Source organism: Oncorhynchus tshawytscha, linkage group LG24, assembly GCF_018296145.1.
Source record: "Oncorhynchus tshawytscha isolate Ot180627B linkage group LG24, Otsh_v2.0, whole genome shotgun sequence".
Lineage (NCBI taxonomy): Eukaryota > Metazoa > Chordata > Actinopteri > Salmoniformes > Salmonidae > Oncorhynchus > Oncorhynchus tshawytscha.
Genome location: NC_056452.1, coordinates 5984898 through 5999728, shown reverse-complemented (window position 1 = coordinate 5999728; position 14831 = coordinate 5984898). Strand labels below are relative to the sequence as shown.

At 41.8% G+C, this 14831-nt stretch overlaps 1 protein-coding gene across 3 annotated transcripts in view; it reads left to right on the top strand.

The window, feature by feature from the left end:
* svild (supervillin d) overlaps positions 1-14546 on the top strand; it is a 110940-nt gene extending 96394 nt beyond the window's left edge. For all 3 annotated transcript variants that reach the window (XM_024387060.2, XM_042305230.1, XM_024387061.2), the window contains 9 exons: positions 5553-5707; positions 5904-6009; positions 9112-9319; positions 9556-9689; positions 11622-11777; positions 11931-12074; positions 12358-12470; positions 12831-12986; positions 14110-14546. In XM_024387060.2, the coding sequence (XP_024242828.1) occupies positions 5553-5707; positions 5904-6009; positions 9112-9319; positions 9556-9689; positions 11622-11777; positions 11931-12074; positions 12358-12470; positions 12831-12986; positions 14110-14196 (1259 nt within the window). In that variant the 3' untranslated portion in view covers positions 14197-14546. The remainder of the gene's footprint in view (positions 1-5552; positions 5708-5903; positions 6010-9111; positions 9320-9555; positions 9690-11621; positions 11778-11930; positions 12075-12357; positions 12471-12830; positions 12987-14109) is intronic.
* The last annotated feature ends 285 nt before the right edge of the window (positions 14547-14831 follow it).

Genomic DNA, 14831 nt, shown 5'->3' with positions numbered 1-14831 from the left:
CGGCAATCATTTGGTTTCCAAGGATTATAGGATCGGGGTGGCTTCCTTGATCACGCAGGTAGCCAGCCTACGTAAGAAACTGGGGGAAACGCAGAGTGGAATGTTTACGACTTGTGCATGTTGGATGTATTTCCGTCTTGTCGTTTATCGTTATATCCGACTGGCCGGTGTTGCTCGGAGTTCGTTCGCCAGGGGAGCCATCTCCTACTTCTCCTCCCCCATCTGATAGCCGAGTCGAAGCAAGAGGGCGCATGGCAATCAATGATGGTCGTGTGTCACGAGCCGTGGAAGCCGAAGACAGCGGCCTGCCCCAAAGCTGCCTACACTCCCAGCGAGAGGCCCTAGAGCCTGATCTTCCTTGCATCTTAGTCACTGGGGGTACCTGTGTCTGCGGCCGCTGTGCCTACTCCTATCCTTCCCCTACGATTTCGACGTCGGCGAGTGTCCGCCCTTGCTCTGGATCGTGCTGGGCTTCTCCATCTGTCAGAGGCCTGCGCGGCTTTCTCGCCGGCCTTCTCGCCGGCCGTGATTTTGGGCAGCTCCATGGTCCTATGCCGGAGCATGAATAAATGACATTACTAATCTGCTCCCGAATGCACTACGGCAGGACATAGACATCGATTCTATCGTAGTCCATTTGTATTTTAATGACATTACGAAGTGCAGCTCTGAAAAGTTGAAACTGGATTTCAGAGTTGCTTGACACTAATAAAATACCCATCATATCTGGCCCGGTGTCCTCTCTGAATTGTTGCATTGAACAGGATTATTTCTCCTCACAACTGGCTATGTGATTTTTGCAGCTTAATGGGTTTAACTTGTTGACAATTTTGATACCTTTTGGAAACAAAACACGTTTTATGAAGAGGATGGGATCCACCCAAATAATTTGGGTTCCTGGACCCTTTCACAACATTATAAGGCTGCGTTGAGACAATGACTTATCAATCAATGACCCAAGCTCAGCTCAGTTAATCCCTACCATTGTGTTCCTGAGTCAACATAATGCTTTAACAAATGTATATTATACCAAGGACATTGGTAGACATAATGTAAGTAACCTAATTGATGTCTCTCTAACTGCCCCGAATGCCTCTGCTGGTCCAACAGCTATTGTATGCAGCAATCATGTCTATCGAACCCGATTTATGCTGTTAGCACTGAGGCGTTGTGCCCTAGTAGGAAGTCTACTGTGTGCAGTTCACCCTGCACGAACATAAATAACATGAGAATGTCTAGTTCTGCAAAGCTTCCCAATGAAAAGAAACATCCATGAAAAGTGCTCAAAATAGCCCACATTAACATATGCAGTTTAAGAAAACAAGGTTCATGAAATTAATAACTTGCTAGTAACAGATGACATTCATATTCTGACAATCTCAGAAACTCACTTAGACAATACCTTTTGTTACAGTGGTAACAATGCAAGGTTATAACATTTATAGGAAAGACAGGAATGCCAGTGGTGGAGGTGTTGCTTTTTATATTCAGAACCACATTCCTGCAAAGATGTTGAATATTGATTTGAATATTGACTGGCTTTCATCAAGCTGCCCACTCAAGAAAAAGCTTCAAACTGTAACCAGTGCCAGCAACCTGGTCCAGGTTATTTACCAGGGTAGTTACAAACAGCACAGGAATGAAATCATCAACGTATTGATTACATCTTTACTAATGCTGCAGAAATGTGCTTGACAGCAGTATCCAGATCAATTGGATGTAGTGATCACAGTATCATAGCCAGGAAAACCAAAATGTCAAAGGCTGGGCCTAATATAGTGTATAAGAAGTCATACAATAAAGTTTGTAGTGATTCCTATGTTTGTTCATGTAAAGAATGTGTTGGTCCGTGGTGTGTAATGAGGAGTAAACAGACATTGCACTTGACAAATTTATGAAATTACTTATGCCAGTTACTAATAAGCATGCACCCATGAAGAAAATTACTTTAAAACTGTTAAATCCCTGTGGATTGATGAGGAATTAAAACATTTTAAAAATGGTATGGTTGAGAGGGGTGAGGCAAAAGGAATGGCAAATAAGTCTGGCTGCACAACTGATTGGCAAACTTACCTCAAATTGAGAAATCATGTGACTAAACTGAATTAAATGAAGAAGAAGAAACTACACAATGAAACAAAGGTAAATGACAAAGAATGATGGTGATAGCACCAAAGCTTATTCATTCAATTACATTTTGGGGAAAAGGGCAAACGGAACATTCATTGAATCAGATGGCTCATTCATTACAAAACCGTCTGATATTGCCAACTACTTTAATAATTATTTTCATTGGCAAGATTAGCTAACTTAGGCATGACATGTCAGCAACAAACGCTGACACTACACATCCAATTATATCTGACCAAATGATGAAAGGCAAGAATTGTCATTTTGACTGGCGTAAAGTGAGTGTGGATAGACCATTTTTGTTTTATATCTCTTCAACAATGACATGGGGCGTCCAGGTCATCTACAAGTCCATGCTAGGTAAAGCTCCGCCTTATCACAGTTCACTGGTCACAATGGCAACACCCACCCGTAGCACGCGCTCCAGCAGGTGTATCTCACTGATCATCCCTAAAGCCAACACCTCATTTGGCCACCTTTCGTTCCGCTTCTCTGCTGCCTGTGACTGGAACGAATTGCAAAAATCGCTGAAGTTGGAGACTTTTATCTCCCTCACCAACTTCAAACATCTGCTATCTGAGCAGCTAACCGATCGCTGCAGCTGTACATAGTCCATCGGTAAATAGCCCACCCAATTTTACCTACCTCATCCCCATACTGTTTATATTTATTTACTTTTCTGCTCTTTTGCACACCAGTATCTCTACCTGTACATGACCATCTGATCATTTATCACTCCAGTGTTAATCTGCAAAATTGTAATTATTTGCCTACCTCCTCATGCCTTTTGCACACAATGTATATAGACTCTTTTTTTTCTACTGTGTTATTGACTTATTAATTGTTTACTCCATGTGTAACTCTGTGTTGTCTGTTCACACTGCTATGCTTTATCTTGGCCAGGTCACAGTTGTAAATGAGAACTTGTTCTCAACTAGCCTACCTGGTTAAATAAAGGTGAAATAAATCAAATAAAAAAATAAAAAGGTAGCCTCGTGGTTAGTGTTGGACTAGTAACCGAAAGGTTGCAAGATCGAATCCCCGAGCTGACATGGTAAAACGCTTTGAGTAAAGCCAGTGTGTCTATGTATGCGATGACGACACATGTCAGCTACAACAGCAACAGTTGTATAGTTACAGAATGGGTGGAAAGGAATGTTTGTCCTAAATTTAAGCATTATATTTGGGACAAATCATTCACTAAACCCTAAACCTCAACTAAATCTTGTAATAAATAATGTGGAAATTGAGCAAGTTGAGGTGACTAAACTGATTGGAGTAACCCTGGATTGTAAACTGTGTCATGGTCAAAACATATTGATACAACAGTAGCTAAGATGGGGAGAGAACTGTTCATAATAAAGGGCATTTTCACTTTTGGATGAAAAGCGTGCCAAGAGTAAACTGCCTCCTACTCGATCCCAGATGCTAATATATGCATATTATTATTAGTAATGGATAGAAAAAACAAAAGTTTCTAAAACTGTTTGAATGATGTCTGTGAGTATAACAGAACTCATATGGCAGGCAAAAACCTGAGACAAAATCCAAACAGGAAGTGAGAAATCTGAGGTTTGTAGTTTTTAAACTCAGCCCCTATTGAAGTTACAGTGGGATATTGGTTATGTTGCACTTCCTAAGGCTTCCACTAGATGCCAACCGTCTTTAGAAACTTGTTTGAGGCTTCTACTATGAAGGGGGCCTGAATGAGAGGGGAATGAGTCAGAGGTCTGCCAGCAGCCTCAATCTCAGTCATGAGCATTCACATGAGAGGTAGCTCTCGTTCCATAGACAATGGAAATCTCTGGTTGGAACATGATTGAACATTTATGATAACATCCTAAAGATTGATTCTATACATAGTTTGATATGTTTCTACGACCAGTAATATAACTTTTTGGAATTTTAATCTGAGCATTCCGCTGGACTTGCATGCGCGTTTCAATTTGTTTACCAAACGCCCTAACAAAAGGAGGTATATGGACATAAATTATTAACTTTATCGAACAAATCAAACATTTATTGTGGAACTGGGATTCCTGGGAGTGCATTCTGATGAAGATTATCAAATATATTTATTTTGGCTATTTTGGGCTCTGAGCGCCATACTCAGATGATGCTTTTTCTGTAAAGTTTTTTTGAAATCTGACACAGCGGTTGCATTAAGGAGAAGTTTATCTAAAGTTCCATGCACAACACTTGAATTTTCATCAACGTTTATTATGAGTATTTCTGTGAATTGATGTGGCTCTCTGCAAAATCACTGCGTGTTTTGGAACTACTGAACATAACATGCCAATGTAAAATTTGATTTTTGGATATAAATATTCACTTTACGAAAAAAACATGCATGTATTGTGTAACATGAAGTCCTATGAGTGTCATCTGATGAAGATCATCAAAGGTTAGTGATTAATTTTATATCTATTTGTGCTTTTTGTGACTCCTCTCTTTGGCTGGAAAAATTGCTGGGTTTTTCTGTGACTTGGTGTTGACCTAACATAATCGTTTGTGGAGCTTTCGCTGTAAAGCATTTTTAAAATCAGACACTGGCTGGATTAACGAGAGTTGTATCTATAAAATGGTGCCTAATACTTACTTGTATGTTTGAGAAATGTAGTTAGTGGAAAAGCGGTTAGAACTGGTTAGTTCCCAGACAGGTTAACAGCACTATCAACCAGGCAGGTCCTACAGGCTCTAGTTTTGTCACACCTGGACTAATGTTCAGGTGCCACAAAGAGGGACTTAAGAAAATTGCAATTGGCTCAGAAAAGGGCAGCACGGCTGGCCCTTGGATGAACACAGAGAGCAAACATATAAATAATATGCCTGTTAATCTCTCCTGTCTCAAAGTAGAGAAGGGATTGACTTCACCACTACTTGTATTTGTGAGAGGTTGAAAGCACTGAGCTGTCTGTTTAAACAACTAGCACACAGCTCAGACACCCATGCATACCCCACAAGAAATGCCACCAGAGGTCTCTTCACAGTCCCCAAGTCCATAACAGACAATGGGAGGCGCACAGTTCTACATAGAGCCATGACTACATCGAACTCTATTCCACATCAGGTAACTGATGCAAGCAGTAGAATCAGATTTAAGACAAACATAGGCACAGCCACATGCATACACACACATGATAACATACGCACTATACACACACTTACACATGGACTTTGTGTTGTAGATATGTGGTAGTGGAGTATGGGCCTGAGGGCACACACTTAGTGTGTTGGGAATTCTGTAATGAATGTATTTCAAATGGATTAATTTTGCCGGACCCCGTGAAGAGTAGCTGCTGCCTTTGCATAATACATACAGATAGCTTAGTATATCTTACCCGTCTTAACCCGACAAATATTACATTACACCATTGATGTTGTAATTTGTATGTTTGTTTGTTTAACTATTTGTCCTCCAGTGGGTAAGAGGCAGAAGCCGGGGGAGCTGAGTAGTGGGGGTCCCGGTCGGGAGCGCAGCGCCTGTTTCTTCTGGCAGGGCCGTCACTCCAGCGTCAGTGGCAAGGGCACCTCCGCACTGATGACCGTCGAGCTGGGGAACCACAGGGGGGCACAGGTTAGTCCATAGCACCCAAAAGTGTCACTTGTGCAGGGATGCCTAACTATTTCCCAGTAAAGTTACCCTCCTGCAGGCTCTCACTCCAGCCCTAATCTAGCGCACTTGATTGTATGTATGAATTTGCTGTTCAACAGGACCTTGATTGATTTAATCCGTTGTTACAATGGGGTCTGTCTTTCTTACTGGTGGTTAGGTGTTGGTGGCACAGGGCAAAGAGCCTCCATGTTTCCTGCAGCTCTTCCAGGGAGGCCTGGTCATCCAAAAGGGTAGCAGAGAAGATGATAGCGTCAACAACACAGGTATATGCAGAGCTCTAAAGTCTGACCATTTCGTTCGCATACATGCTTCAATATTTTGCTGTGCGACATGCATATTTTCATTTGGTAGCACCAGTGCACGTAGAAAACAAATTGCCCAGGTAAAAATTGTTGTAATGATTAGTCTTCACTCACCCGTTGTTTTGGAGAGAAGAAAGCGAGCGCATATTTGTTGCCATCATGGTTATACCATTACGACAGCTTGTTTGTAGCCGAAACAGTTCAAAAGATTTGACCCCTATGATATGACCTATATTACCAACCTCCATCCTATGGCAGATCCTACACCTCGTAGGCTAAGGAGCAGGCATAGGGTTTTTAATTGGGGACTATCTTCATCACAATACGCATAGAAAATAGCAATGTATATTTTCAGAAGCCACGTGAGTCTCTTGTTCATATTTCAAAACCTCCACAGGCTTTTGGAGTTACCTAATAGCTACATAATAGGCTACACTTGATTTAGGCTACTTTATAGCACGCTAAATGTTTTTGATAAGTGATGAGCAAACAAATAGATAATATTCACCTCCACTTATTTGCCCAGCCAGAGATTAATTAACCAAATACAGACAAAGATTCAGTGGAACTAAATCCGATTGATTATCAGACAACTCACAGGCTTTTGGTCAGGGGTAGCCTTGCCCCGCGAGTGAAGAGTGAAATAATCCACTAGGCTACGTAACACATAGCAAAATGTTTAATGTGCCTTAATAACAAACTCATAGGTTATCTGTAAATATGAATAAAAATGTTAATCACAAGCATAGTTTATTTCTCGCAGAGAAACAAATTATTCTTCCTGGCTAGCCTTGATTGGCTGACATAATGGCGGGGCTGGTCATGCCGGATGATGTGTTCTGATTGGCCATGCCACAGGCTACTGTCTATAACATAATGGGGTCTTCCCTGAACAGTAGTCTACCGCAAATGTTTTTTTAAGATAATAGGAATGGACAACTGCAAACGTGTTGCTACAGCTCTCAACAACACTGCTGCCCTGAATTTAACTGCTTTTATCGACAGAGCTCAGTGGGAGACTGTTGTGATGTCAAATTAAATTGTCCATCTTTTTACCGCGTAGATCAGCTTTAATATTGCAGATAGTTTGTGGCTTCCATCAATGTAACCGCATCATTTCCAGTCACCACTCCACAAATTTCTTGCTAACAAATTATAGTTTTGGCAAGTCAGTTAGGACATCTACTTTGTGCATGACACAAGTCATTTTTCCAACAATTGTTTACAGATAAACAAACACAAATACATTTACAGTGGGTCAGAAGTTTACAATACAGTAAGTTGACTGTGCCTTTAAACAGCTTGGAAAATTCCAGAAAATGATGTCATGGCTTTAGAGGCTTCTGATATGCTAATTTACATATTTTTTGTCAATTGGAGGTCTACCTGTGGATGTATTTCAAGGCTTACCTTTAAACTCAATGCCTCTTTGCTTGACATCATGGTAAAATCTAAAGAAACCAGCCTAGACCTCTGGTACCACATTCATCTGTACAAACAATAGTATGCAAGTATAAACACCATGGGACCACGCAGCCATTGTACCGCTCAGGAGGAGACATGTTCTGTCTCCTAGAGATGAATGTACTTGGGTGCGAAAAGTACAAATCAATCCCAGAACAACAGCAAAGGACCTTGTGAATTTTCTGGAGGAAACCGGTACAAACCTATCTATTATCCACAGTAAAACGAGTCCTAAATCGACATATAACCTCAAAGGCCACTCATCAAGGAAGAAGCCACTGCTCCAAAACCCGCCATAAAACAAGCCAGACTACGGTTTGCAACTGCACATGAGGACAAGGATCGTTCTTTTTTTTTTTTTGAAATGTCCTTCTGGTCTGATGAAACATAAATAGAACTGTGCGGATATAATGACCATCGTTATGTTTGGAGGAAAAAAGGGGAGGCTTGCAAGCCGAAGAACACCATCCCTACCGTGACGCACGGGGGTGGCAGCATCATGTTGTGGGGGTGCTTTGCTGCAGGAGAGACTGGTGCACTTCACAAAATAGATGACATGAGGAAGAAAAATTATGTGAATATATTGAAGCAACATCTCAAGACATCAGTCAGGAAGTTGAAACTTGGTCGCAAATGGGTCTTCCAAATGGACAATAACCCCAAGCACACTTCCAAACTTGTGGCAAAATGGCTTAAGGACAACAATGTCAAGGTATTGGATTGACCATCACAAAGCCCTGACCTCAATCCCATAGAGAATGTGTGGGCAAAACTAAAAGGCCGTGTGCGAGCAAGGAGGCATACAAACCTGACTCAGTTACACCAGCTCTGTCAGGAGGAATGGGCCAAAATTCACCCAAATTATTGTGGGAAGCATGTGGAAGGCTACCAGACATGTTTGACCCAAGTTAAACAATTTAAAGGCAATGCTACCAAATACTAATTGAGTGTATGTAAACTTTTGTCCCACTGGGAATGTGATGAAAGAAATAAAAGCTGAAATAAATCACTCTCTCTACGATTATTCTGACATTTCACATTCTTAACATAAAGTGGTGATCCTAACTGACCTAAAACAGGGAATTTGTACTAGGATTAAATGTCAGGAATTGTGAAAAACTGAGTTTAAATGTATTTGGCTAAGCTCTGTGTAAAGTTCCGACTTCAACTGTATAGACCCAATATAGGGCTATATCTCAATCGATTAAACGTTTTCTGGTGCTCCTAAATTTTATAAATTGGGAGTACCAGTGCTACTAATTACATTTTGTTATTTAGAGCACAGTGTATGTTTCACATGATCACTTACTACTAATAATAATAGTAATGTATTACATTTATACTGTCTATTCAATATATAGCACTCTTTTCATTACTCCAAAGGTCATCTCGAAGGCTCTTTCAAAACAAAATCTGAATGAGGGATATGGCTAGTAGCTGGGCGATCACTTTTTTTATTATTCACTTAGCACTACTAGAACGGATGCCTTGAGTGGCATTTAAACACAGTGCTTGTGTTTACCACACGTTGTCTGTCTGTTTTGTGCCACTGAGCTCGTGTGCGTCTACTTTAATTTGTCCGTGCGTCTCCCTGTCCAGGTGGCTGGCATCTGTACTGTGTGCGCGGGGAAGCCACAGTGGAGGCTTCCCTGGTGGAGGTGGAGTGTTGCTGTGCCAGCCTGCGTTCCCGTGCCACCCTGGTTCTGCTGGATGCCCACCAGGGACAGCTCTACCTGTGGCACGGATGTAAGTCCCACGCCAGCGCCAGGGAGGTGGGCGCCAGGGCTGTGGAAAGGCTCAAACAGAGGTGAGTATCCTATACAGTTTGTTTATGGGAGTGTCTGCAGTCTGCTTTATTTTAACGTAGCAACTTTTCAGCTCTGACCAAACGTAAAGCAATCACATTCAGTTTCAGGCTCTGACTAGTTTAGGCTCTGACTAGTTTGGTGTGCCGTTCGTTTAGTTTATGTATACAAGTTCATGTGTTTGTTAACTTGTGTGTGTGCGCACACTTGTGTGTCTGCTTACCTGTGTGTCTACCAGGCATCCTTCTGAGCTGGGCCTGAACAGTAACAGCAGTCTGAAGGTGGAGGAGGTAGAGGAAGGCACGGAGTCAGTTGGGTTCAGGAATGCTCTGGGACAGCAGGACAGGAAGGCATACGACTGCATGCTCCAAGGTACCGTACCACTTCTTACAGTAACATTTTCACACTCCTTATCATATCGCATTCTGACTATACTGTAACGCACGTTTAATCGCTAGTCTTACCGTAACATAGATATTCCTTACCATAGCAGGCTCCAATACTGTAACATACAATGCATTCAGACATTTTCCACATTTAGTTCCGTTACAGCCTTATTCTAAAATGTATTTAAAAAATAAAATCCACATCAATCTACACACAATACCCCATAATGACAAAACAAAAACAGGTTTCTTTCTTAAAATAAAAAAATGAAATTTTACATTTACATAAGTATTCAGACCTTTTACTCAGTACTTTGTTGAAGCACCTATAGCAGCGATTACAGCCTCAAGTCTTCTTGGGTATGATGCTACAAGCTTGGCACACCTCCCATTCTTCTCTGCAGATCCTCTCAATCTCTGTCAATGAATGGGTAGTGTCGCTGCACAGCTATTTTCAGGTCTCGCCAGAGATGTTCGATCGAGTTCAAGTCGGGGCTCTGGCTGGGCCTCTCGAGGACATTGAGACTTGTCCCAAAGCCACTACTGCATTGTCTTGGCTGTGTGCTTAGGGTCATCGTCCTGTTGGAAGGTGAATCTTCGCCCCAGTCTGAGGTACTGAGCATTCTGGAGCAGGTTTTCATCAAGGATCTCTCTGTACTTTGATCCGTTCATCTTCCCCTTGATCCTGACTAGTCTCCCAGTCCCTGCTGCTGAAAAACATCCCCACAGCATGATGCTGCCACCACCATGATTCACCGGTGGGGTGGTGCTAGGTTTCCTCCAGACGTGACGCTTGGCATTCAGGCCAAAGAGTTCAATCTTGGTATCATCAGACCAGAGAATCCTTTTTCTCATGGTCTGTCCTTCAGGTGCCTTTTGGCAAACTCCAAGCAGGCTGTCATGTGCCTTTTTATCTGTCTGGTAGAGATGGTTCTCCTTCTGGAAGGTTCTCCCATCTCCAATGTGGAACTCTGAAGCTCGGTCAGTGACCATTGTGTTCTTGGTCACCTCCCTGACCAAGGCCCTTCTCCCTCAATTGCTCAGTTTGGCCAGGTGGCCATTTAAGAATGATGGAGGCCACTGTGTTCTTAGGGACCTTCAATGCTGCTGAACGTTTTTGTTACCCTTCCCCAGATCTGTGCCTCGACACAATCCTGTCTCGAAGTTCTACGGACAATTCCTTTGACCTCATGTCTTTGCTCTGACATGCACTGTCAACTGTGGGACCTTATATAGACAGGTGTGTGCCTTTCCAAATCATGTCCGATCAATTGATTTTACCACAGGTGGACTCCAATCAAGTTGTAGAAACAGGATGCACCTGATCTCAATTTTGAGTCTCATAGCAAAGGGTCTCAATACTTATGTAAATAAGGTATTTCTGTTTTTTATTTTGAATACATTTGCAAAACAATCTAAAAGCCTGTTTTGCTTTGTCATTATGGGCTATTGTGTGGAGATTGAAGAGGACAAAAATACATTTAATCAATTTTAGAGTAAGGCTGTAACGTAACAAAAATATTGAAAAAGTCCATGATTCTGAATACTTTCCGAATGCACTGCACAGGCTCCTTACCAAAACACAGACTCCAATACCAGAACAAGCTGACTCCTTACAGGGTCACATTCTTACTGTACCGTAACGTATACGTCTTATTATAACATACACTCCCTGGATGGTAACACACTCTTAATCGTAACTCACACTAACCGTAACCGCGCGCGCTCCTTGCCGTAACCGCGCACTCCTCACTCTGACACTAAACTGACTATATGTATTCTCTATGTCACTTTAGATATTACCATGTGCCAGATAATTATATGCTGCTATTGTCCTGCACTAGCTTCACATCCAGCTTACCTCAGTCACCAGTGTTGATGTGGTTGTTTTTCACCTGTGTGGTGGTGTTTGGTCCAGATCCAGGGAAATACAACTTCACCCCGCGACTGTTCTGTCTGAGCGCCAGCTCGGGAGTATTTGAAGGGGAGGAACTGCTGAGCCCGGCCCGTGTGACTGGGGCCGTCATGGCCATGCCCTTCCTCCAGGAGAATCTATACTCTGTGCCACAGCCAGGTACAGACCCCAGATGGATAGCTCCATCTCTCGCGCTCTTCTTACTCATTCTGTTTCTGTCCACAATATTTCATGCATGCATATGTCCTCTCTCCTTTCTACACATCTCTTTCATTTAACTCCCTCCACCTCCCTTACTTTCTCTCCCTCCAGGCCTCTTCATGCTAGATAACCGCATGGAGGTGTACCTGTGGCAGGGCCGGCAGCCCGACGATGGAGAGTGTACAGGCTCAGCCAAGATCCGCTGGGAGAACCAGAAGAAGTGTGCCATGGAGACGGTGCTGCAGTACTGCAAAGGTCAGTCAGAGGTCACGAGAGAGAGGGAAGACGTTGACGGAGAGGTAAACAGAAGTCTAAGAGAAAGGAAAAGGAGAGTGTTAAATGTATTATGATCATTATTAGATGTATTAGATTCAGCAGAGGCTATATTGACACAGTGCTGTTAAGGTTTTGTGTATTCATATGTTTAAGTAGATGTAGTGAATATGATATAGTAGTGTAGGTTACTATTGATAATGTATGTATATGAAGGTTGCGTAGTTGAGTTGACTATTGATAATGTTGTGCTGTCGTATTTCAGAGAAGAACTCTCGCCGCCCCCCTCAGGCCTACCTGGTCCTAGCGGGCTCTGAACCGCTGACCTTCACCAATATCTTCCCCTACTGGGAGAGAGATCCCAACATCACCACCCAGGCAAGAGACTGACTGCCCTACTCTCCTACTAATACAATAATACCCTTCTAGTCAGCAATAAAGTAGTTGATTGTGGGAAACTTAACACAAATATCTTTGTGTTTAAGGGGGGTGGGAATCTTCCTGTCTGGTGGATTAATGTTACACTGGTAACCTGCAAAGTGATTGTATTAACAACAACAAAAAATGTCATAAACCTCCATGTTTGCCATACAGTACATATTGTACAGCCCAAATTGTGAACACGGTTGTACTTTGACAGGGGAGGGATTAGGGTGGTGCCTTCCCCTAATGTAGCATGTTGTGTTTTCCTTTTAATTCTTAGTATGATACGCTGATCTTGTGTGTGTGTGTGTGCAGGCGGAGGGGGCACGCAACAAGGTGACTCTGGTGCAGGACGCCCTGAACTGGCTGAGTAAGAACCAATACTCTGTGGAGGAGCTAACGGCCAAGCCTCTACCAGAAGGAGTGGACCCCCTCCGCCTGGAGATCTACCTTTCAGACCAGGACTTCCAGGTACAGGGACTTCCTGGAACCAGACTGGGGCTAGGTGGAACTGAAACTATTTATAGCTGAGTGTAAAAGTTGTATTGATATATTTTAAAAATAAAAATAAATCTTTCATCGACACATTTACAACATTAAAAGACTATGTACAACCATCCAACAGGGCGTAAAAGAACACAAAAAAATCTAAAATGAAAGACATAATTTATACTTAGATTTAACAGTACATATGGCTTTACAATTGGAGCAAGGTTTTATTGTTTTGAAATATTGGTTAATTTAACACATAAAGGTTGTATTGATACATTTTGAGAGTGTACCTGATTGAGGTAGCCGAGTGGTTAGACTCTGCACTGAATATACAAAACATTAAGGACACCTGCTCTTTCCATGACATACTGTAGACTGACCAGGTGAAAGCTATGATCCCTTATTGATGTCACTTGTTATATCCACTTCAATCAGTGTAGATGCAGGGGAAGAGACAGGTTAAGGAAGGATGTATAAGCCTTGAGATAATTGAGACATGGATTGTGTGCCATTCAGAGGGTGAATGGGCAAGGCTGAACATTTAAGTGTCTTTGAATGGGGTATGGTAGTAGGTGCCAGGTGCACCGGTTTGTGTCAAGAACTGTAACGCTGCTGGGTTTTTCACACTTCCCAATGGGTATCAGGAATTGTCCACCATCCAGCCAACTTGACACAACTGGGAATCATTTAAGCCAACATGGGCCAGCATCCCTGTGGACTGCTTTTGACACATTGTAGAGTCCATGCTTCAATGAATTAAGGCTGTTCCGTTTAACAAAACAAATTATAAATTATATTTAATCTATGAATAAATTATCTATAGGGAATCTGTTTTTAACTTGCATTTAACCACATACACACATCAATCTCGAACATGCACATTGTCATCTGTGTATAATTTGTCATAATTCTGAGTGCACTCCATGACTCGAGAGCTGTTTAGAGAACCCAATTGGGTTGTTAGCGAAAATGACACCCATTTATTCATATTACCGGAGTGCTTTGTCTGGTACCGAGGGAAAAAATAAACTGCTGCGACATAATGGTGATGAATATGACTGCTATCACACTTATTCTATTTTCCTATGAATGTCTGTTACAGAGGGTCTTGGAGATGACTCGCACCGAATTCAACGCCCTGCCAAACTGGAAACAGAAGAACCTGAAGAAAAGCAAGGGCCTTTTTTAAAAAGTTTTCCTTTTTTGTTGTTGTAAACAAACCAAAAAACAAGAGGACATTTTAAACTCCATATGGCACCTTTTTCATACTGTTTTGTATTCTGGGGGAAATCATGTTGTTTTTTTCATGTAAACCGAAAGAACAAAACACATGTACAGACTTGTATCTGTTTTAAAACGATAACCTCTTTCTAAAAATGCCAATTTTATAGACCTTTCCTACAAAGCAATATATTGTAGCCAAATATATACAGTATATGCAAGTGTTACCTTTTGGCAGCGAGGTTATTGTTAATTATAGTGAACTATATATGCCCCTGAATTATAAATATGTATTATAAATGTCTGTTCTTACATGTGTTCTCTAGCATTGTCAATTCTGTCAAGAGTGGGAGATTGTCTTTGTGTCTGTTGTGTTGAATGGCTGTGATCAACAAAAACACTCGAGGGTCATTCATACACTTAACCATCACCTAAAAGTTGCCACCAGTTTTTAGAGAAGAAATACTCATTAGCCATTCTAAGTTAGAGGCAATTTGCAGTTGCCACATACATAATGTTTTTATATATATACCCATTGATTCATTAAGACTATCATTTACGAATGCCTCATTAGCTTTGTTCAACTGTCATACCCCATTACAA